The 24,423-nt window shown below is 41.6% G+C and overlaps 1 protein-coding gene across 19 annotated transcripts in view; it reads left to right on the top strand.

Annotated features, from left to right (window-relative positions):
- TEX14 (testis expressed 14, intercellular bridge forming factor) overlaps positions 1-21,842 on the top strand; it is a 111,843-nt gene extending 90,001 nt beyond the window's left edge. For 13 of the 19 annotated variants that reach the window (XM_035300632.3, XM_035300628.3, XM_035300648.3 and 10 more), the window contains 12 exons: positions 2,307-2,388; positions 5,987-6,049; positions 7,259-7,386; positions 8,090-8,295; positions 10,017-10,116; positions 11,539-11,613; positions 12,696-12,773; positions 13,553-13,652; positions 16,938-17,030; positions 19,004-19,113; positions 20,684-20,735; positions 21,475-21,842. In XM_035300632.3, the coding sequence (XP_035156523.3) occupies positions 2,307-2,388; positions 5,987-6,049; positions 7,259-7,386; positions 8,090-8,295; positions 10,017-10,116; positions 11,539-11,613; positions 12,696-12,773; positions 13,553-13,652; positions 16,938-17,030; positions 19,004-19,113; positions 20,684-20,735; positions 21,475-21,511 (1,124 nt within the window). In that variant the 3' untranslated portion in view covers positions 21,512-21,842. The remainder of the gene's footprint in view (positions 1-2,306; positions 2,389-5,986; positions 6,050-7,258; positions 7,387-8,089; positions 8,296-10,016; positions 10,117-11,538; positions 11,614-12,695; positions 12,774-13,552; positions 13,653-16,937; positions 17,031-19,003; positions 19,114-20,683; positions 20,736-21,474) is intronic. The other 6 variants (XM_035300641.3, XM_035300637.3, XM_035300635.3 and 3 more) reach the window with 2 other exon arrangements.
- Positions 21,843-24,423: the final 2,581 nt, after the last annotated feature.

Genomic DNA, 24,423 nt, shown 5'->3' with positions numbered 1-24,423 from the left:
TGTTCTTTTAAGGTATGCACTCATCTATTTTTTTTTTTTTTTTTTTTTTTTTGAGACGGAGTTTCGCTCTTGTTACCTAGGCAGGAGTGCAATGGCGCGATCTGGGCTCACTGCAACCTCCGCCTCCTGGGTTCAGGCAATTCTCCTGCCTCAGACTCCTGAGTAGCTGGGATTACAGGCATGCACCACCATGCCCAGCTAATTTTTTGTATTTATAGTAGAGACGGGGTTTCACCATGTTGACCAGGATGGTCTCGATCTCTTGACCTCATGATCCACCCGCCTCGGCCTCCCAAAGTGCTGGGTTTACAGGCTTGAGCCACCGTGCCCGGCCCCATCTATTTTAAAACTAGAGTTACCCACCTATCAACCTGTGTAGCTATTCATGGTCATGTTTCAACCCTCTGAACCCAAAGAGGGTGGGATTATGAACTTACTCCCTTCCTCCACTGCATACTTCAGCTTCCAGCTGTAACCTTGTGTAGGCCTCTGGCAGAGTTGGGAGCATTTTAAGAAACTGTAAGCTTTTAGATGAACACTTAAAGTATCAGCACAATATTTATTAAAAGTTTCCAGAGCCTCGGGCCATCGACCTCTTCCTGCAGAGCCTCTTTTTTGGACCTGGCTTGTATGTGGCCACTTAACTTGTATTTGGAGGTAAGTTGAGTGGGATGAAAAAGTTGTAGGGCACACAGGTCAGATAACAGAGCCAGTTTAATAAAGACATCTGAAGTAGGTGAAAAAATCTCTGATTTCTACTCCATTCACTTCTTTCTGCCCCTCTCTGCCCCCGTTTCCACCTAGGGCTCTGATGCATATCCCCTTCCACATCGGAGAACACAACAGGGATACAGGATGGAGCATGCTAGGTTCCAAGCCCCATTCTGCCATTGAACTTTTCTGCATAACCTTGAGCAAGTCACTTTACCCCAGGGCCCTAGTTTCTCCTGGTATAAAGTAAATGAGAGGATCAGACTCTAAAGTCTCTTAATTTCTAAATGTTGCTTATTAGGAATTCGTTTATGCTTTCTGGATATTTATCATTTTAAAAGAGGGTCAGAGGAAGAGGAACCTCCAATTTCTCTTCACTGGTGGGGTTTCAGAGCTCCTTGGTAGCTGTGAAAGGTGGCATTGTTCTGGTGGGCCTTCTTAGTGTCTACCAGACCACCTGGACCTAAGGAATGGGGCGGGGATGGGGGAGTCATGGGCATTTGGAAACAGGGCTGGATGTACCATCTACCCCCTTCTTTAGGACAGTACAGTAGTGGGAAGGAAAATGGATACTGGCCCTGCCTGCCTGGAGCAAAGCATCTTACTGAGAACTGGAGAGGAGTAACTTCAGATAACTTGATGCCAAGGAGAACAGGAGACAGTTGAATTAGCTCCTCAGTAATCAAGATCCCCGCCCCTACTCTTTAGGTAGTGTTTGATGGCCAAGTGGCATAGTTAGAGCTCAGGGCTGTTCAGTTAACAAACAGTTCTTGTTTTCAATGCCCCCTGGTGTCTGTTGATAGGAACCCTGTCAGTTTGCCTTCTTAAAAAGACAAAACAACATTTGTCTCCAGAAATAACTGTGGTTATAACTAAAAAGGCCAGTAAATGGCTTGATTGTATTCTGAGTGTCAGAATATAGTTCTGTGCTCTGATCAAGGAAAATAAACTTTCAAAGCAAAAACCTCTTCTATAGCACTCAATCCAAACCCAATTAGGGCAGCACTTTACCCAGATTATTTCTAATTCTGGACCAGACCACGTGAAATTCTAGGGAATGATAGGGATTCTTAACCCCTCTATTCTATTTTCCCATCTGTGAAGTAGGGATAAGAATCCTTACAAAGGCTTGGTGTGGTGGCTCACACCTGTAATACCAACACTTTGGGAGGCTGAGGCGGGCAGATCATGAGGTGAAGAGATCAAGACCATGCTGGCCAACATGGTGGAACCCTGCCTCTAATAATTTGGGTTGGCAAAGATTCAGTAAAAAAAATTTTTTTGGCTGGGCGCATGGCTCACGCCTATAATTCCAGCACTTTGGGAGGGCGAGGCGGGTGAATCATGAGGTCAGGAGATCAAGACTGTCCTGGCTAACACAGTGAAATGCCATCACTACTAAAAATGTAAAAATTAGCCGGTCATGGTGGCATGTGCCTGTAGTCCCAATTACTTGGGAGGCTGAGGCAGGAGAATCGCTTGAACTTGGGATATGGAGGTTATAGTGAGTCAAGATCGTGCCACTGCATTCCAGCCTGGGGGACAGAGCGAGACTCCATCTCAAAAAAAAAAAAAATTGTACTTTATTCTTTCAGGTGAGGAAAAGTTCCAAATGATAAAAATTCTTGGAAAGAATGCTGAGATTTTGCCCAGGTCTCAATTTCAACCTGTACGAAGGTATGGGCTGTTATTATCTTATTCACAGTTTCAGACTCATCGATGCAGTGTTAAATGGTGGTAATGCCCCATGTTTATATATTGCTTGTCTTCAAATGTATTAGCCACTGTTTTATAAAATTTAGCTTTGGGCAGCTTAGCTTTGTTAGGACTTGTGCAGTAGAATTTGAGGGGTAGTGAAAAGGAGTCATCACCTTTACTCAGATCCTGACTCTGACCTTCTGTTCATGTAATCTTGGTCAAGGTTCTTAACCCTCTATTCTATTTTCCCGTCTGTGAAGTAGGGATAAGAATCCTTACTGAGGCCGGGCATGGTGGCTCATGCCTGTAATATCAGCACTTTGGGAGGCTGAGGTGGGCAGATCACGAGGTGAAGAGATCAAGACCATCCTGGCCAACACAGTGAAACGCTGTCTCTATTAAAAATACAAAAATTAGCTAGGCGTGGTGGTGTGCACCTGTATTCCCAGTTACTCAGGAGGCTGAGGCAGGAGAATCACTTGAACCCAGGAGGTGAGGTTGCAGTGAGCCGAGATTGCGTCACTGCATTCCATCCAGCCTGGTGACAGAGCAAGACTCCGTCTCAAAAAATAAAATAAAGTCCTTACCGAGAATGTTGACAATAGGAACTTAAAGTAATAATGTAACTCCTGGGCATTTATCCCAGAGAAATGAAATTTTACATTCATGCAAAAATACATACAGGAGCAGTTACAACAAATTTTTCCATATTAAGTCCAAACTGGAAACACAGATATCCTTCACTAAGTAAATGATTAAACAGACTTAGATTCCTCCATACCATTGATTGCTACTCAGCAGTGAAAAGGAATAAACTATTGATACATGCAACAAGTTGGCTAAATTTCCAGAGAATTATGCTGAGTAGGAAAAGCAATCCCAAAAAGTTATTTACTATATGATTTCACTAATATAACATTATTGAAATGACAAAATCATAAAAATAAAGAACAGATGAGTGGTTGCCAGGGGTTAAGGAGGGGATGGGGAAAGGAGGGAAGTAGGCATAGCTGTAAATAAGAAATATGAGGGATCTTTGTGGTGGTAGAAATGTTCTGTATCTTGATTGTATCAATGTCGATATTCTGGTTGTGATAATGTCCTATATATTTGCAAGATGTTATCATTGGGATGAAGTGGGTAAAATGTATTTTTTTTTTTTTTTGAGATGGAGTTTTGCTCTTGTTACCCAGGCTGGAGTGCAGTGGTGTAATCTCAGCTCACTACAACCTCCACCTCCCAGGTTCAAGCGATCCTCCTGCATCAGCCTCACAAGTAGCTGGAATTACAGGCACATGCCACCACACCTAATTTTGTGTTTTTAGTAGAGATGGGGTTTCAACATGTTGGCCAAGCTGGTCTCGAACTCTTGACCTCAGGTGATCCACTTGCCTTGGCCTCCCAAGGTGCTGGGATTACAGATGTGAGCCACCGTGCCTGGCCAGTAGAGTGTATTTCTTAAAATACACTTGCATGTGAATCTACAATGATCTCAAAAGAAAAGTTTAATTAAAAAAATTCATAATTGATATAAAGTATCTGGCACAATAACATTCCATTTATTTTCTTTTCTCTGGGCCTCAATTTCCTTAATTATAATTATTATAGTTAGTATTTCCTAAACATCTAGCATATGCCAAGCACTCTGTTTCATTGTCTAATTTAATCCACATGACAAACCCTCTGAGTTACATACTGTTTCTTCCCTTTTGCCAACAAGGAAAGCAAAATTCAGAGTTTAAATATTTTTTTCTAAGGTCATGTTAAATGTAAATTTTTGGTGCCACAATAGAAGTAGCACTCGAATATAAATTTCTTCAGCAAGGCAAGTGCACACCTGAACAAGGGAGGGGAAGGGGTTCTTATTCCTGACACAGGTAGCCCCTAGTGCTGTGTCCTTCCCCTATTAGCTAGAGTTAGACTGCACAGCCTAAGCTAATTCTGATTGGCTATTTTAAAGAGCGCGGGGGTACGAGCCAGAGTGGTGGAGTGGGTAGTTTGGTGGGAAGGTGGTTATAGGACAGGGCAGAGCTGGTGACCAGGGGTGACTCAGGTCAAAGCAGGTGACCAGGGCAGGTGACTGGGATGACTCAGGACAGAGCAGGGGACTATGTGAACTACTGATTAGAACTGGTGGAAAAGTTTGTTTACTGAAACTACAGGGAAGTTAAACTTTACAATGGAGAATTAAAGAATAAGAGAGCTGAACATACTGACATACTGATTCTTTGAAGAGAAACTCGGAGTTCACTATATCAAACAGTCACACAGCTAGTTAGGATAGACTAGATTATGCTATATATAGTAAACAACTCCCAAATTTTAGTGGTTTAAAACAACAAAAGTTCATGTCCATGGCTCATGGGTTGGCCAGGAATGTTCTATGCTATATTACCTTCTATCAGACTCAGGATGAGGGAGACTCCATTTTTGAGCTTCCTTGATCACGAAGGCAGGAAGAATGGAACATGGTAAGGTGTGCACTGGCTGTTAAAAGTTTCTGCCTGGAAGTGACTCATCACTTTTACTCATATTTTATTGGTTAAAACAAGTCCTGTGGTCATTTATGTAAATTAAGAGGGCCAAAAAGTGCTATTCTACCTGTGCTTAGAAGGAGAAACAAACATTTTTTGGAAACAATTAATAAAGTCACAACTCAACTCCAAATCCATACTATTTCATTTATATCGTTGGTCTCACAGGATTTTTGTAAGGATTAAAAATGTGAAAACATATGGAAGGATTTAGCATGGGATCTGCCTTATAGGTAATGTTCAGTGAGTACAGAAATTGAATCTTGAATATTGGTTAAAGTAGAAATGAGTCAAAGTTTGTCTTCAGTATTCTCCTCTGGCCATTTTTTGGTACAAGCTTTTCTGGCCTCTCCCAGAGCACTGTGCCTGGAAGCTTCTCACAGTTGTTGAGGCCTCATGGCAGTGCCCCTTTGCTCCAATATCTTAACGTCCTAGCAAAGTTCCTGTGCTCTGTTGATTTTGTCAGGAACTTGCTCATGGTCGTATAGAGTCTTTAACTAATTTCAGAACTGACCCTTAGAGAGTATTTATTCAGTCTCTTGAGAGAAAATTGAGGACCAGACATGCCAGAGAACTTCCAGCTAGTAGTACAGCCAGAACCAGAACTCACACCTTTTTTTTCTGGAGATGGAGTTTCACTCTTGTTTCCCAGGCTGGAGTACAACAGCGCAATCTTGGCTCATTGCAGCCTTTGCCTCCCAGGTTCCAGTGATTCTGCTGCCTCAGCCTCCCAAATAGCTGGGATTACAGGTGGGCACCACCTGGCCCAGCTAATTTTGTATTTTTAATAGAGACAGGGTTTCACGATGTTGGTCAGGTGGGTCTTAAACTCCTGATCATAAATTATCCACCCGCCTCAGCCTCTGGAAGTGCTGGGATTACAGGTGTGAGCCACTGCTCCCAGCCAGAACTCACACTTTCTACTCCTGAGCTTAGTGCTTTTTCTGCTGCTTCTCAAGCTGGGCTATCAACTGGTTCCTTGTACCAAATTAGTGTACTTTGCTCACAGAGGGGATTCATGTAGTTTTCTTTCTTTCTCACAGTACTGAAGATGAACAAGAAGAAACATTGAAGGAGTCACCAAAGGAACTGAAAGAAAAAGACATGTATGGTCACCAAAGAGAGTTTCCTAGGGATGCTTGTGTAAAGTCTTGATTTTGAGGGACTGGTATATCCTTGTTTGTAAGAATCTTTCAATTTTTATGTGTAGACTTAATATGAGCATGGTGCTTCTTTCACCAAAAAGTTCTCAAATTGATGATATGATTTATAACTAATAGCAGCTTACACTCAAGGAAATGTAGTGATGATAATAATAATATAAGTTTATGCTTAAGGTAGACTAAATCTTTTCCACAAAATATCCTGGAACTATAGAATATTTTATCTATGGAAAGAGTTTATTTTTAGCTGCTGAGATATGTTTATAGTTACAGTATCTGGCAAAGAAACTCTATGGTGCTGGATGTGGTGGCTCATGCCTGTAATCCCAGCACTTTGGGAAGCTGAGGTGGGTAGATCATCTGAGGTCAGGAGTTCAAGACCAGCCTGGCCAACATGGTGAAACCCCATCTCTACTAAAAATACTAAAATTAGCTGGGTATGGTGGCACACACCCCTACAGGCAGGAGAATTGCTTGAACCTGGGAGGTGAAGGTTGTGGTGAGCTGAGATCATACCATTGCATTCCAGCCTGGGCAACAAGAGCAAAAGTCCACCTCAAAAAAAAAAAAGAGAAATCTCTATTATAATAAAAAATATATATAAAAATAAAGTTACAATCTCTTTTAGATATATTCTTTAATATTCTCTCTCTCTCTCTCTCTCTCTCTCTCGTTTTTTTTTTTTTTTTTTTTTTGAGATGGGGTCTTGCTCTGTCACCTGGACTGGAGCGCAGTGGCACAATCTTGGCTCACTGCAACCTCCGCCACTTGCTGGGTTCAAGCGATTCTCCTGACTCAGCCTCCTGAGTAGCTGGGATTGATTACAGGCATGTGCCACCATACCTGGATAATTTATTTTGTATTTTTAGTAGAGATGGGGTTTCATTGTGTTGGTCAGGCTGGTCTGGAACTTCTGACCTCATGATCCACCTGCCTTGGCCTCCCAAATTGCTTGGATTACAGGTGTGAGCCACTGCGCCTGGCTAATATTCTCTTTAAGATGTATAAGATATTCTAAAATATTCTCTAATTCTGGCCTATTGACACATTAAAAATTTTGATAAGAGTATACTTAAAAAGTATCTCTCAGGAATATATTCTTTGATTTTCTAACCATCTTCTCATCATTACTGTGTGCTCTTAATTCTTTAGATCATTGACAGATATTCAAGACCTGTCTAGTATCTCCTGTGAACCAGACAGCTCTTTTAAGGAAGCTTCATGCAAAACACCCAAAATAAACCATGCACCTACCAGTGTCAGCACTCCACTCAGTCCAGGTAATCACAGGGAAGAGAAGAACTTACAGCCCTAGCCCCTTGGCTCTGGGAAACCAAGCCATGAGATCAGAGCCGGTGGCTGTGTTGTCACAGTGCAAAGGTTTTTTCTTGGTGCCAAAGCTGGGTAATCCCATGGGAGGCCAGGTGGCAGGGTGGTGGTGATTATTGGGCAGCCATTAGTAGGTTTTACTTAGAACTGCAGTGGTAAAGCCATGCAAATGCTAGGTCTCCTCTAAGCACTACTGAATTTAGTGCAAAAGCACTGAGTTTTGTAGGGTTTGCAACTTAAAACAGTACCATGTGCTTAAACTTTATATAGTTCTTAGGTCCTGCAAGCATATGCAACCAGCATCAAATATCCTCTCTTTAGTGGCCTTATTTCCAGTATATTTGTGGTTTGAAAAATCTCCCTTGAATTATTTTGATAAAGTTTAGAGTCCAAGTTTAGAGACTATTATTTTTTATACTGTGAGGAGCTGTGTCTCAGATTAGTGATTATTTAAATTATTAACAATTTGGAAAATCCTTGGTATAGGTGTAGTTTTGTGGGTTTGGATGTGTGTGTGTGTGTGTGTGTGTGCATTCTTTTTTTTAATGTACATCATATTGGGGCAGAAAAAAAAAACCAAAACGAAGGAAAAGAGGAAAAAAGGATAAATGATGTAAAGGATTCAGACAGTGACCTCCCTCTTTTCTCCAACAGGGTCAGTTTCTTCAGCTGCCAGTCGGTATAAAGACTGCCTTGAAAGTATGACATTGCAGGTAAAGACAGCGTCTTCCTCTTGCTGGAACAGTCAAGAATCTATTCGAACTTTGTCTGATGAATTTACAAGTGTCCGAGAGAGAGCAAAGAGACTGGATTCTCTCCTTACTTGCTCCGAAACTCCCCCTTCAAGACTCACTGGCCTTGTAAGTGTATCTGTTTCACGTTACACGCTCAAGGAGTCAGCCCAAAGGGCCCAGTGACTCAAACTGCCAAGATTTATTCAAATTCATTAAGAAAGCAAGAAATAGGCTGGGCACGGTGGCTCACGTTTATAAACCCAGCACTTTGGCAGGCTGAGGCGGGTGGATCACGAGGTCAAGAGATCGAGACCATCCTGGTCAACAAGGTGAAACCCCGTCTCTACTAAAAGTACAAAAATTAGCTGGGCATGGTGGTGCACGCCTGTAGTCCCAGCTACTCAGGAGGCTGAGGCAGGAGAATTGCTTGAACCCAGGAGGCGGAGGTTGCAGTGAGCCGAGATCGTGCCATTGCACTCCAGTCTGGGTAACAACAGCGAAACTCTGTCTCAAAACAAACAAAAAAAAGAAAGCAAGAAATAAGTTGGGTTCTCTCCAGGCTTCCCGGGGACTCCTCTCTTGAGTCTATATTGTGGAAGGCTTAAGTTTTGCTTCCTCCTTGAAGCCTCCCCTGGTTACTTCCCTGAGACTTTTGATTGATCTGTACTGTTCCCTGAACTTCTGAACTAATAACCTGCAGGAAAACCACTTAATTGTATACTGCCTTCTTCTCCTCCTCTTTTACTACTGCTTCTTTTTTTTTATTTTCCTTTTTCTCTCCCTCTCTCATATGTGTAGTCTCTGCAGGAAAACTACAAGTTCTGGGCAAGCATGGGGGCTCATACCTGTAATCCCAGGATCTTGGGAGGTTGAGGCAGGCAGATAACTTGATTTCAGGAGTTCAAGACCAGCCTGGGCAGCATGACGAAACCCCATCTCTATAAAAGACACAGAAAATTAGCCGGGACATGGTGGCATGTGTCTGTAGTCCCAGATACCCGGGAGGCTGAGGTGGGAGGATTACTTGAGCCCAGGAGTCAAGGCTGCAGTGAACTTTGATTGTACCACTGCACTCCAGCTTGGGTGACAGAGTGAGACCCTGTCTCAAAAAAAGAAAAAGAGAAGAAAAGTACAAGTTCTTTACTTTATGAAAAATTGATTGCCAACTTTTTTGGCATCTGGCTCAAAAAAAAAGGTCTCACTCTGAAGTAGGTAAATGAAGTATGTGTTCATTTAACAAACTGCTAATTGGGCAAATTCTAAATGCCAGGCACCATGTCAGGCCCTCTTTGAGGCATCCAAGTGTGAATAAGAAAGACATAATCCCTGCCTCGTAGGAGCTCACTGCCTAGTGAAAAAGACAGGCCTGATGTAACACAGCGGTAAGTATTGAGTGCTGAGGAGGCAGTTAGGGAAAAGAAGCTTCCCAGGCCAGATGCAGTGGCTCACATCTGTAATCCCAGCACTTTGGGAGGCTGAAGTGGATCATTTGAGGTCAGGAGTTCAAGACAAGCCTGCCCAACATGGTAAAACCCCATCTCTACTAAAATTACAAAAAAAAAAATTTTAGCTGGGAGTGGTGGTGCATGCCTATAATCCCAACTACTTGGAGAATTGCATGAATCCGGGAGGTGGAGGTTGCAGTGAGCCTAGATTGTGCCACTGCACTCCAGCCTGGGTAACAGAGTGAGACTCTATATCAAAAGAAAAAAAAAGAAGGCTTCCCAGAGGAGGGGACATGTGAGTGAGTTTTTCGTGACTTACAAAACAATTGGAAATGACTGAGCTGCATATGTGTGTTTAGCTCAACACACATGACAGTTACCATGTTTATCTCTTACTTATAGAAAAGATTGTCTTCATTTACTGGGTCTGGATCCCCCAGGCTTGCTAAGGCATGTGACACATCACTACCCCATGCCACCCAGAGAAGGAGCCTGTCTAAAGGTACCCTGTGTTTAATATCAAAATAGAAGTTTAAGGAGGCTTGAATTGATGCTTGTCAATCTTTGATGCCATGTTAGGTTCGGACAGAAATGCTGTTTTCCCCTTGATTATAAAAGTAAAGTTCACTCATTGTAGAAACCTTGGAGAATAAATAAAAGTTTAAAAAAGAAAGTGACCACACTTTTTTAACCTCACGTACTATTTTTTTACGTATCTTTTTTATATTTTTATAAATATATAATAATACATTTTAGCATAGTGAGATCATATTGTGTATCAGTTCTGGACTGCTTTATTCCCTTGATATATTTTGAGGCTTTTCCCTTGTCATAAAAAATTATTCATAAATATATGTAGTAGCTATGTAATAGTCTATTCCTCATATTGCTTAACCATTTTCTTTTCTTTTTTATTTGAGACAGAGTTTCACTTTTGTTGCCCAGGCTGGAGTACAATGGCTCAATCTCAGTTCACTGCAAACTCTACCTCCTGGGTTCAAGCGATTCTCCTGCCTCAGCCTCCTGAGTAGCTGGGATTACAGGCATGTGCCACCACACCCAGCTAATTTTGTATCTTTGGTAGAGATGGTGGTGGGTTTCTTCCTGTTGGTCAGGCTGGTCTCAATCTCCCAACCTCAGGTGATCCACCCACCTTGCCCTCCCAAAGTGCTGGATTTACAGGCATGAGCCACCATGCCCAGCTAACCATTTTCTTATGTTTAAGATTTATATCATTTTTGAATGTTTGCTCTTTGTACATAAATTTTTATCTGTACCTCTGATCCTTTCCTTAGGATAGACTCTTAGAAGACAGTTTCCAAATTGCAAGATCTGAGAATATTAGCAATCTTAAGGCATACTACCTTTATTACTTAAATGTCTTCTGTCTTTGGTATAACTCTTTGAATTTCCCTCAGGGGATAGGATAGGAAGTTGTGAATTATGCTGAGGTATTTTGGTTAATGTTATAATTAAGCACTTGGGGCGAGACCCAAAGTATGGTTGCCCCTAAATCCCCTGGCCTGATAATATTTAGTTAAAGGCCTTCTACTTTGTGCTTTTGTTCATTTTGGTTGGCCCAGAACCTCTGTATTCCTCCAGCAGCCCTAGTCCAGATTGAGCCACTTAGTAAGAATTTGTAACTTACCTCCTTCAAAATCCTTAGAAAGGGAGGGGCATAGATCAAGCACTATTGGGGTAAGGGGTGATGTAGGAAAGGAAAGGGATTGGTGTAAAAGAGGGTAGTAAAGGCCATTCACATGTTAGGAGCTCTCTACTGGGACTGTTACATAAGAGGCTTTCTTTCTCCTTATTTTGTTTCATCATTGAGAGAAATCCTCAATCAAGTCTATTTGATAGCCTAGGAAAATTCAGTTCATGTCCAGGAAGGTGTTAAGTCATTTTCCTGTTTATCTTTTTTAAGAACTAGTAGAAGCCGTCTCACAGCATCACATTGATGAGCTGCCACCACCATCTCAGGAGCTACTTGATGAAATTGGTAAGAGATGTTCAATACAGAATATATTTCTTGGCCCTGTTAGTTTCATCACTGACCAAATATGGTGTCTTTGTCTCAAGTACGAACACTAGTATAAAAGGCCCCATGAAGGCCTGGTTGAATATAGGAAGGGGCAGTTTTCCAATAAAATGAGCCACAGCCTGACCAGGATGATTGGCTTGTATCAGTTGTCATTTTGTTACTCAAAGGACTTACGTTGATGAATCTAAGAGGAAATAACATATAAGTGGTTTATTATAATGAATTTCTTTTTTGAAAGAAGTTCTTATCTCCTTGGAGGCCTGAGGTCCAGCTGCCCAGGCCAAGACACCTGTACTTTCAGTTTTGCCATTAGCTGTAGGTATTAAAGGTATTGGAATTGTGAATAAATCCCCTTCCTAAGAACAGGGAAGTCAGTGGCACAAAACCTAGTAAGACTAGAATTTGCAGGCAGAGACTGAGCAGTACTAAACAAATTTTATATGCAGCTGATTGACTGACCCTGTACAGCTGGTCTGATGCTTAAAGTAAATGTTACATGGTTATGGAAACACTGGGGGGCAGGTGCTCTGTTTCACTAGGAAAGACCCGACTGCTCTTTTCTTGACAGCCTGGCCAATCAGCCCCTCACCCTCAGAAAATGCATCTCATCAGAAGGTTGTTGTGAAGATTAATTGTGAACATTAATCTTGAATTAATGTAAGCAAGTGCTTAGAACCTGACTCCTAGGGTTCTGCAAGTGTTATGTATGATCATCATCATTTCTATTTTGAGTGTTGTGTGGGATTTTGTCATACTTGAATAATTCCTTTCAAACCTGGAATGCCCTAAAGCAGTGGTTCTCAAATTTTATCAGGCATCAGAATCACCTGAAGGGCTAGTTAAAACACACATTGCTAGACCCCCAGAGTTTCTGATTAAGCAGGTCTGAGATGAGGCCCAAGAATTTACATTTCCAGCAAGTTCCCAGGTTATGTTAATGCGGCTAGTCTAAGGATCACCCTTCAAGAACCACTGCTCTAGAGAACAGCAGGACATCCAAAGGAGGAAATAAGTTTCTTTTGGCTTTTGTGTTGTGACAGAGCTCTTAAAGCAGCAGCAGAGCTCATCCACAGTGTTGCATGAGAACACAGAAAGTGATGCAGGAATCACTGCAAATGGTAAGTGAACTACCTACATCCTTTTCATCATGTTTTTGTAATGCTGTTCTTGGCAACACAGTGCTACATATAGGGAAGTGTGACCTTGAGGTCAGGCACAACTCCACCTCAATTCTGACTTTATAGTTATTTGTATGACAAGCTGTTTTACTGTTTCTGAGCCTTACTCCTCTTAATCTGTAAAATGGGGTTAATAATTTCTATCTCATGAAGTACGTATTAGCTCCATGTACAGAGCCATGTACAAGTATTAACATTTTCAAATATTAGCAAATGTTAGTCCTCTTCCCTTTATAGGACTGCTGGCAGGATGGAATGAGATAGCATAAGTAAAATGCTTGGCATACATTAAAGGATACATCTCTTCCCCACCCAAATTTCTTTCTTGGAGCTCCAACTTAGAAACTTCTAACAAGTGAGAACAAGATGATCCCCAAAGTAAATGTGTGCAATTTGTTTTCATGGTTGCTTGCCTCCTCTTTTATGTGCTCTTTCTTTCTTCTGCCTCCTCTGTCTCCTTTGAGCCTTGGCACAAGCAAGGTTTCCTGTTGCTTCACCTGGTACTGAAAATCTCCCAAGACCCCAGAAGTAGCTGCTGCAAATACAGGTGGCCTGCAGACTGCCACCTGGCCCCCTGCTTTCATGGGAAGAGAGGAGCTAATGCATTGCATACTTCAGGGACCACTTATTGGCATTAATTTTTGCACTCTATTTTAAGGCAACTTTTCTCAAAATTTTTTTTTTGTTCTAATAAAGTTAATTCTTTCAACTGTTTTTAGATCAAAGGCACTTAGAAGAACAAGAAACTGACAGTAAAAAAGAAGATAGTAGTATGCCTTGGTCCAAGGAAGCTGAAGATCTAGGAGAGGACACAGACAGGTAACAGTAAAAGCTGGATTTTTGAAAGGATTTTAAAAATTGCATTAGTTTATATTAGTTTTTTTTTTATATTGACAAATAAGAAATGAAAAAAGTGGTCTTTTTCCATACTACCTAACAGCCCCTATTCCTAAAGGATTACCTTTTTTAAAAGGGTTGCTTTTTTTGCTTTAAAAAATGTTTGTGATAAAATATATATAACAAGATTTATCGTCTTAACCATTTTTAAGTGTACAGTCCAATAACATTAATAAGTATATTCACATTGTTGTGTAACTAATGTCCCAAACCTTTTCATCTTGCAAAACTGAAACTCTATAACCATTTAAAAACTCCCCATTTTCGGTTGGGCGCCATGGCTCACACCTGTAATCCCAGCACTTTGGGAGACCAAGGTGGGTGGATCACCTGAGGTTGGGAGTTCAAGACCAGCCTGACCAACATGGAGAAACCCCATCTTTACCAAAAATACAAAATTAGCCAGGCGTGGTGGCACTTGGCTGTAATCACAGCTACTCAGTAGACTGAGGCAAGAGAATCACTTGAACCAGGGGTGGTGGAGGTTGCAGTGACCTGAGATTGTGCCATTGCACTCCAGCCTGAGCAACAAGAGCAAAACTCTGCCTCCAAATAAAGAAACAAACAAAGCACCCAACTCCCCATTTTCTTTTCTTCCCAGACCCTGGCAACCACTATTTTACTTTTTGTTTCTATGAGTTTGACTACTGTTGATACTTTACATAAGTGAAATCATACAGTATTTTTCATTTTGTGACTGGCTTATTTTAACTTAGCATAATGTCCTCAAAGTTCATTCATGCTGTAGCATGTGTCAGCGTTTCCTTCCTTTTTAAGACTGAATAATACTCTGTGGTATGTATATACCATGTTTCATTTATCCATTCATCTGTTGATGGACATTTAGGTTGCTTCCACCTTTTCTTATGGTGAAGAATTTTGCTGTGAACATGAGTGTACAAATATCTCTTTGAGATCCTGCTTTCAATTCTTTTGGGTATATACCCAGAAATGGTAGTGCTGGATTATATGGTAATTCTATTTTTAATTTTTTTAGGAACTGCCACACTATTTCCATAGCAGCTGCCCCATTTTACAGTCCCACCAACAGTGCACAAGCGTTTCAGTTTCTCCATGTTCTTTCCAACACTTGTTATTTTCTCTCATTTTGTCGGGGTGGAAGCTTTTTTTTTTCAAAAGTAACCATACTAATGAGTATGAGGTGGTGCCTCACTGTAGTTTTGATTTGCCCTTCCCTAATGATAAGTGATGTTGAACATCTTTTCATATGCTTGTTGGCCATTTGTATATTTTCTTTGGAGAAATGTCTGAGTTCTTTGCCCAGTGTGTGTGTGTGTGTGTGTGTGTGTGTGTCTGTGTGTTTGTGTACAGTAGAGATGGGCTCTATGTTGTCTAGGCTGAACTTGAAGTCCTAGGCTCAAGTGATCTTCCTGCCCCTTCCATTCAAGTAGCTGGGACTATAGGTGCAAGCCACCATGCCTGGCTCTTTGCCCTTTTTTTTTTTTTTTTTTTTTTTTGAGGTGGAGTTTTGCTGTTGTTGCCCAGGCAGAGTGTAATGGTGTGATTTCGGCTCACCACAACCTCCATCTCCCAGGTTCAAGCCATTCTCCTGCCTCAGCCTCCCCAGTAGCTAGGATTACAGGCATGTGTCACCACACTCAGTTATTTTTATATTTTTAGTAGAGATGGGGTTTCACCATATTGGCCAGGCTGGTTTTGGACTCCTGACCTTGTGATCCACCTGCCTTGGCCTCCCAAAGTGCTGGGATTATAGGCATGAGCCACTGCACCCAGACTTCTTTTTTTATTTTTTGAGACAGAGTCTCACATTGTTGCCCAGGCTGGAGTGCACTGGGGAATGAACACTGCTCACTGCAGCCTTGACCTCCTGGGCTCAAGTGATCCTCCTGCCTCAGCCGCCAAGTAGCTAGGTCTACAGGCTCGTGCTACCATGCCTAGCTAATTTTGGTATTTTTTTGTAGAGATGAGGTTTCACCATGTTGCCCAGGCTGACCTCAAACTCCTGAGCTCAAGTGATTCGCCCACTTTAGCCTCCCAAAGTTGAGATTACAGGGTTCGAGCGTAGTGGCTCATATCTGTAATCCCAGCACTTTGGGAGGCTGAGGTGGGTGGATCACTTGAAGTCAGGAGTTTGAGGCCAGCCTGGCCAACATGGCAAAACCCATCTCTACTAAAAATATTTTTTAAAAATTAGACATGGTAGCACACACCTGTAGGGCCAGCTACTCAGGAGGCTGAGGTGGGAGAATTGCTTGAACCCAGGAGGTGGAGGTTGCAGTGAGCTGAGATGGCACCACTGTACTCCAGCCTGGGTGACAGAGCGAGACTCCATCTCAAAAAAAAAAAAATTAAATTCCTTTAACTTGATCAAAAGTTAGCTACTCTTATTGTTGTATCTTCCTTTTGCAAAAGGGCCAGCAGTGCTGGCCACAGATAGATGTTCTGCAGATGCTCGGTCATCTCAGTGCCGTGAATGGTCAATTCAGGCACCAAGCCAGAGTGGAAGATATTTTTTCAGATGGGTGGGAATTTCAGGCCTTAAAATACCCTGCATCTTCTAGTTTTTTTTTTTTGAAAAACGTGTAGGAAAGCATGTATAGTTCCAGCCTCAGGTAGAAAACTGACTCAGTGACCTAGAATTGAGACAGAGTCTAGCATCAGATTTGGGGAAGCAGTGAACTTGAATAGGCACTGAGGCTTTTTGTCAAGGGATTGAAGGACTATTTCAGTGTATTTTTTTTTTTTTTTTTTGAGACAGAGTCTCGCTTTGTCACCCATGCTGGAATATAGTGGTGCAATCTCGGCTCACTGCAGCTGCCAACTCCTAGGTTCAAGCCATTCTCCTGCCTCAGCCTCCCGAGTAGCTGGGATTACAGGTGCACACATCCATGGCTGGCTGATTTTTGTATTTATAGTAGAGATGGGGTTTCACCGTGTTGGCCAGGGTGTTCTTGAACTCCTGACCTCAAGTAATCTGCCCACCTCAACCTCCCAAAGTTCTGGGATTACAGATGTGAGCCACTACGCCTGGCCAGTGCATATTTCAATCAGATCTAAATAACCTTTATGACTCCAGACACAATCTTACTGAGCTCTCTTGTTTTTCATATGCATAGTGAAAGCACAGGTTATAAGGTCCCTTTCCGCTGTAAAGTGTTAGGCATCTTTGTCGAGGAAGATGGGAAATGACTGTTGTCTCCATTCTTTTCACTTGTCCTTGGACAGAGCTCACTCTACTCTGGATGAGGACCTGGAAAGATGGCTGCAGTCACCTGAGGAGAGCATGGAGCTACAAGACCTTCCCAAGGGGTCTGAAAGGTTATTGTTCCCCAAGAGGGGATCCTTTTCTTCTTTTTCAGGAAGTGGGGCTAGGTTTTAGACTTCTAAGAGAATGAATGCCTGGTGATGGCATTACATCGATTTAGATAAACTAGCCCTGACTCCATCTGTCTGCACTCACATTTGCCCCTCTTCCTCTGACCACCCGCAGTACTCAAGATATTGATTAGCAGATTCTTATCAGTATAGACAGAGGCTTCTAAGTTTGCTGTATTTTGGCCCTGCTACCTTTGACATTTTCATCAGCCATTTGAATTAAATCAGAAAAGGCATGCTTATCAAATTTTTAGATAACACAAATCAAGGAATGAATGCTGATGTGATGAGTGATAGACTGAGGATTCAAAATCATCTTGACAGATGGAAATGTTAGATTCTATAAAAGATAAAGGTCAAAGATTCAAAATTACAGAATGTATGAGACCTGGCCTAACTGGAGAAGTCATCAGAAGCTCCTGCTCACTATATTTTCGTTGAGGGCAAGAAATATGTCTTATTTTTGTATGCCCAGCACTGAGCCATGCATCTTGAGACATGATGAGAAGTCAAGAAATTCTTCCTAAGGAAAACATGGGCATTGACTTTGTGAGGCCTCAGTTTGATGAAGTGCTGAAAAGGTCAATGCAGCACTGATGCTGGATATATAGAAATGTACTGTCCAGATGATGGGAATGTATTGTTTAGAGGACTCCTAGGACACACGTGAGGCTCCTTTCTGGGTGTCACATTTTAAAAGAGATATTAACAAACACAAGAGTGTGGCCACAGAACATTCAGAGGTCTGGAAACCATGTCATGAGAACAGCTGAAGGAGCTGAGAAGCTCAGTGTGAGAAGAACAGATGGAGAGGAGAATTTGATAGCTGCCCTCAGATTCCTGAAAGATTGTGAAGCGAAGAGAGTCAGCTTACTTTTCTGCCCCAGAAGACTGACGAGAGAATAGAAAGTGCAGAGTAACAGATTTTTATTCAGTAAAGCACAAACCTAATAGCCACAGCTATCTGATAAAGGGAAACAGCTGCCTTTACACTTACTTTAGCAATGGTTACTGCTGCTCAGGCAGATCATTTGAGGTCAGGAGTTCAAGACCAGCCTGGCCAACATGGTGAAACTCCAAATGCCTGTCTTGGGCATTTGAACAGGGGCAGAAGATAACCCAAAGGCTTCCTCCAGTTCTTGAGCCTGTGATTCTATTAGTGAGAAAATATTAAGAGGGGAAAAACCCCTTTTCACTCTAGCTGGTTTTATTTTCTCTTTCATTTTACATATTTTGTTTGGACTCTCCATCAAATGAAAACAGAAGAATCCCTAAACAGTGTTACTTTGGTTCAGCCAGCATCCACCAAGCAATGACAGTATGCAAAGCACTGTGCTAGGGGTTGGAGGTACCACAAAGAGGGATAAGATGGCTCTGTCTATAAGGAGCTTCCAGCTGGATTGGGGAGATGGTTTCTGCTTAGTAGTTTGACAAACATGGTCTTAAATTGTGAGATACTTAAATTACTTACGTATTTCACTTAGAAGAGAGTTTTGGGAAATGAAGATAAGATGATAAAATACACAGTGGTTTTGAAAAGGACACCAATCAAAACATAAGTAAAATGCCTTTTTTTTTTTTTACTTTGAGACGATGTAGCATAGTGGTTGAAAGTAGAGTCTAAGCCGGACTGAGTGTGAAGTCAGATTCCAGCTCTAGGAATTATTAGGTGTGTAATTTAACTTCTCTATGCCTGTTTCCTCATTGCTTAATGGGGATGGCAATGGTAAGTACCTTATATAGTTATGAGAATTAAATAAGCTAAAATAAATTATAGCTCTTAAACCAATACCTGGCCCACAGAGAACACTTTTGTTAGTGCTAGTTATCATGGTTTTTTTTTTTTTTTTAATACAGTTCTGTTTCCTTGGCTGTTAATGCATATGTTTTCATTCCCTAAATCATTGTTGTTAAAGGGAGACAAATACCAAAGATCAAGAAGTTGGTGAAGAGAAGAAAAAAAGGGAAGATAGTATCACACCAGAGAGAAGGAAATCAGAGAGTGTTTCAGGGACTTCTGAAGAAGGTATGAATTAATGAGTGTTTCTAATGTAGTCTGTAGTCCTTGGGCTTTGATGTGCACCAAAGTTATTTAGAAATGTTCCCCAGATGTTATACATAATCCTCTTACCTTTGATAATTTATCTTTCCCTGCAGTTCAGCCCAGGTTTTCTGTTAATTTCCAATCATAGCTTTATCACAAAAACAGTAATAACATTTTTTCTTTTTTTTTTGAGACTGAGTCTTGCTCTGTCACCAGGCTGGAGTGCAGTGGCACAATCTCCGCTCACTGCAACCTCCACCTCCTGGATTCAAGCGATTCTTCCACCTCAGCCTCCCGAGTAGCTGGGACCACAGGCACATGCCACCATGCCCAGCTATTTTTTGTATTTTTGGTAGAGACAGGGTTTCACCATGTTGGCCAGGATGGTCTCGATCTCTTGACCTCGTGATCCACCGCCTCGGCCTCCCAAAGTTCTGGGATTCCAATTCTATTTCTAAAGCAAGCTTTTGCCCAGTCTCATCATCATCATCTTGCACATTGTCTGGAGAGATGTTTTGCTTCTAATTGTCCAACATCTTCAAAAGAGTTTTAAATTTAGCTCACAAATCTAAATCTATTGCTGCAAAATCCAGTAAGAAATAATATTTTATGAAATTTAAATGGAGTCTACAAGTAATGTGAAAATTATAAATTAATTTTAAAACTATTTTGATAGAGCTTGAAGGCTTCTGATATGCCCTTTACAATGATACTCTCCTATATTTAAGTTCTTCCTACTCAGGGAATTAAGAGATATAAACTCTTTCAGATCATCTGGTATTCCTTTTATCCCTTTCTGATTTCCTTCTCATTCTCCCCATCTCTGCCCTGCTTTGTGCCCCAGAATGCTGGCCTGAGTGGACTGCATGTCCTGGGCTTCCTGTTAGCCAGCAATAGGCCCTAGCAGAAGATGATGGGGCTAGAGAGAAGTTGGGGTATTACTTTGCCTTCCTGCTTACTTTAGCACCTTGTGCCTGGTAGAAGTGGTGTTTCTCCACAAGTGTGGCTTCTATAGGCAGCACATTCTTTCCAATTCCAGCTCTTATTAGGCTCTAGTAACTAACCTCTCATCTCCAACACTCAGTTCCTTCAGACTTAGTCTTCCCACTGTTGCTAATCACTGGATGTCTTGACATTCCTTGTTTGTTCCCTTAACTTTAACTAAACCTCTGTATGTAGTCACTTCATTAAGGATCTTTCTTTGAACCAGCCATGAGTACATTCAGTTTCCTTGAGAACCCTGACTGCACAGGGTCCAGATTGTGTAGGCATTTAGCTATTAACAGTATTGATTTAACTGAGAAGATGATACAGGAACTTTGTGAATTAGTGTCATTAGTGTCCATTGCTGCAGCAGAAAACTGTAGAATATTAGGAGGGGAAGCCCATTAACTGTGTTTTTAGAAATAGTCTTATCTGGCAGAATAGAACAACCATTGTAGGTAAAACAGTCTACCCTAAATTAGAGGAGCACTAATATGATACTGGCACCCTTTGACCTAGAAATTAATCATGTGGTTTTTTTTTTTCCTTCCTCTTATATTTCATCAAGATGAGCTAAAACCCTGTTTTTGGAAGCGACTAGGTTGGTCCGAACCATCCAGGTAATGAGATACCAGATGTTTGCAGATCAAAACTCACTGTTTATAGACGACAGAAGCAGGCTTGAAAACATTTACATGTCTAAATACACATTAATGACAAAGACTTGAATTCAGACAAAGTTGCTCAATTTTTAAATGTTAGTGTTTATAGTTAATAAAAATACAAAGTGAGGCTGGGCACGGTGGCTCACACCTGTAATCCCAGCACTTTGGGAGGCTGAGACAGACAGATCATGAGGTCAGGAGATTGAGACTATCCTGACCAACATGGTGAAACCCCGTCTCTACTAAAATACAAAAAAATTAGCCGGGCATGGTGGAACATGCCTACAGTACTGGCTACTCAGGAGGCTGAGGCAGGGGAATTGCTTGAACCCAGGTGGTGGAGGGTGACTACAGCCTGGGTGACAGAGCAAGACTCCATCTCAAAACACACACACACACACACACACATACACACACAAACCAAAGTGAAATTAATGCCAACTTTAATTAAATTAGTGACAGAGTGAGCATAAGAACAGTTTTAATATGGAGAGAATACAGAAGATGTTGCTGTCAATTGCTTTCCAGTCATTTTGCATTTCCATGACACACTGTTGTTCATAATCCCCCTTGATTATAAAGACCAAAATCCCTTTTCCTTAAATTTAATTGAAAAGAAAGAAGGTTTGTGTTTTTAAAAAATGTACACAGCAACTCAACACTTTTTTTTGTTCTTTAAAAAACATGTGCACAGGATAATTGTGCTGGATCAGAGTGACTTGTCAGACTGACTGGAATTGGATCGTACATGGACTCCTGGCTTGAGTTTGAGTGTCCTGGTTGTGAGCTCCTTTCTTCTCTTCCTGCTTCAGTTACTATCAGGACAGCAGTTACAGTTCTGTAAGTCTCACTTTGCTCAGCTGCCACAATAGACATCATCATTTGGCCCTCTTTGTTAGCAGCACATTCAAACATTTGTTTTCAGTCAGATTTCTGAAGAGTACGAGGTAGTTTTGATTGTAAAAAATTTTGGTTGTGCCTAGAATAGCTTTGGTTTTGTTGATGTTAATTTTCAAAAACTTCAACTCTTGTTATATAATAAAATGTTTACTTTTAATAACAGGTTTCAGCTGTGTAAAGATATATTTCTGAGTTTAGTTATTGGGAGTCGGGGGGAGAACTGCCATCCAAAGAGGCTTCAGTTTCTGACAAATATGCAGCTACTGCTGCTACCCATTATACATACTGGTACTAGTCATCTGCGTCTCATAACAGAACTACAGCCCATCCACCTGGCTGAAATTGCTATATTCCCATTCCAACTAGAATTGGCTTACACAATCAATGTACAGGTAGTGGCCAGATGTGGTAGCTCACATCTATAATCCCAGCACTTTGGGAGGCCAAGGTGGGAGGATTACTTGGGCCCAGGAATTTGAGGCTGGCCTAGGTAACATAGGGAGACCCTGTCTCTATAAAAAATTTAAAACTTGGCTGCGTGTGGTGGCTCATGCCTGTAATTCCAGCACTTTGGGAGGCCAAGGTGGGTGGATCACGAGGTCCAGAGATCGAGACCATCCTGGCCAACCTGGTGAAACCCTGTCTCTACTAAAAATACAAAAATTAGCTGGGTGTCATGGTGCACACCTGTTGGGAGGCTGAGGCAGGAGAATCGCTTGAACCTGGGATCAAGCCACTGCACTCCAGCCTGGCGACAGAGTGAGACTCTGTCTCAAAAAAAAAAAATTAAAAATTTAGCTGGACATGGTGGTGCATGCCTATAGTCCTAGCTACTTCCAAGGCTGAGGCAGGATGATCACTTGAGCCTAGGGGATTGAGGATGCTGTGAGCCGTGATTATACCACTGCACTCTAGCACTCTAGCCTGGGTGTGGAATAAGACCCTGTCTCAAAAAAAAAAAACAGTAAGTACAGGTAGCAATAAAATCCTAAGTTAGTTTGAACTCATTAAGATGAACAAACATTATCTCCCATATATTTTGTATTGTACCACTAAGATCACAACATTGTTTCTAATTTAGCTTCTTGTGATGACTGACCAGGTACATTTTTGCAGTTTTTTAATATACCTTAATATACCTCCAATTTGGAATCTTCATAATTAAAAAAAATGTTTTCTTTTCTTTTTTTTGGTCTTTGAGACAGAGTCTCACTGTGTTGTCCAGGTTGGAATGCAGTAGCACCATCTCAGCTCACTGCAACCTCTGTCTCCTGGGTTCAAGTGATTCTTGTGCCTCAGCCTCCCGAGTAGCTGGGATTACAGGTGTACATTACCATACCCAGATAATTTTTGCATTTTCAGTAGAGATGGGGTTTCACCATGTTGGCCAGGCTGGTCTTGAGCTCCTGACCTCAAATGATCCGCTTGCCTTGGCCTCCCAAAATTTGGGGATTGCAAGTGTGAGCCACCATGCCTGGCCATGAATAAAAACATTTTCTTAGAAGCTATGTGCTGTTTTGCAGTACTAGCCAGCTAACATTTTATTCTGTCTTGGTGAGTAAATAGTAGGTCTTTAGTTTGTGAAAATGGAATCGTTCATGTCATGGATGGTTATATTTATACTTCCTTGCACTCGAAATCTTAGCCTGCACAGATAAAATAAGAAGGTACAAATCTATTTGACCATTTTAAAGTAAGGAAACAGTTACTTGCTATTCTAACCAGAGGAAAACCACCAGAAAATAAATTAGTTTATAAATTATACCAGGTGACAAAAATTTTGGTTTTCTCAGGGGCAGAATTTCACTTTGGTTCCCAGGCTGGAGTGCAGTGGCACAATCATGGCTCACTGCAGCCTTGAACTCCACCTCAGCCTCCCAAGTAGCTGGGACTACAGGCATGTGCCACCACATCTGACTAATTTTTTATTTATTTTTATATTTTATTATTATTATTATTATTTTTGGGGGGGTTCAGTTTGAAACCTTGTATTTTATAAAATGGATGTTTAGTAAAGGAACTGGTTCTCAGTTATGTTTATAGCACTTGGAATTATGTGTAATTCTTGTACATTTTGTATTTTAAAACCTTTTATGGGAGTACAGTGCTCCTTACACAAATGCAAAGGGAAGAAGAGCCAGCAGTTCAGGCTCCTCAGTTTTAGTGCTGAAATAATAAATGGTGACAGGCCAACAGTCTTCTTAAATCTGTCTGAGTGTTCCTCTGCCTGGGGCTGGTGTGGAGCCCCTCACTCTGGGGGCAATGTGAAGGGTCCTGTGGCTTTTAAAAAGTCCATTTGATCAGTAACTTCATTTTATGGAGGAGAAGACAGAATTCCAAATTGCTTCTGAGGCTTTAGTTCTGTACCACTTAATGCATGCAAAGGACATTCCATGGTGTCTGCTGGGTTCAGGGCAACTGGCTTTCCCAAAGTGTACAAGAAAAGTTAGCAGCAGAAAGTCCCCTTTTAAAAAAAAAAAAAAAAAAAAAAAATCAGGCCCGAGTTTTTGTGTGGGGGCCTCCTGCCCCCTAATGTCTTCTGGGGATACTGCAGTACAGTCCATCAAAATAGTTTGTGGTTTTGCCATCTGTTACTCCTTAGGCTCACCCAGAGAGGGGCTAGCATCTTTAGGTGGGACCACCCCTGGCACAACATGGTCTCTGAGGTCCAAATATCCCGAGGGTAGGGGCTGGCTCTCTCTGCCTCCCCATCCCCCATGAGAGGGATGGGGGAGGTAGAACA

This window comes from Callithrix jacchus, chromosome 5 (assembly GCF_049354715.1).
Source record: "Callithrix jacchus isolate 240 chromosome 5, calJac240_pri, whole genome shotgun sequence".
NCBI lineage: Eukaryota > Metazoa > Chordata > Mammalia > Primates > Cebidae > Callithrix > Callithrix jacchus.
The sequence above is the reverse complement of the archived record's forward strand: the minus strand, read 5'-3'. Positions and strand labels throughout refer to the sequence as shown.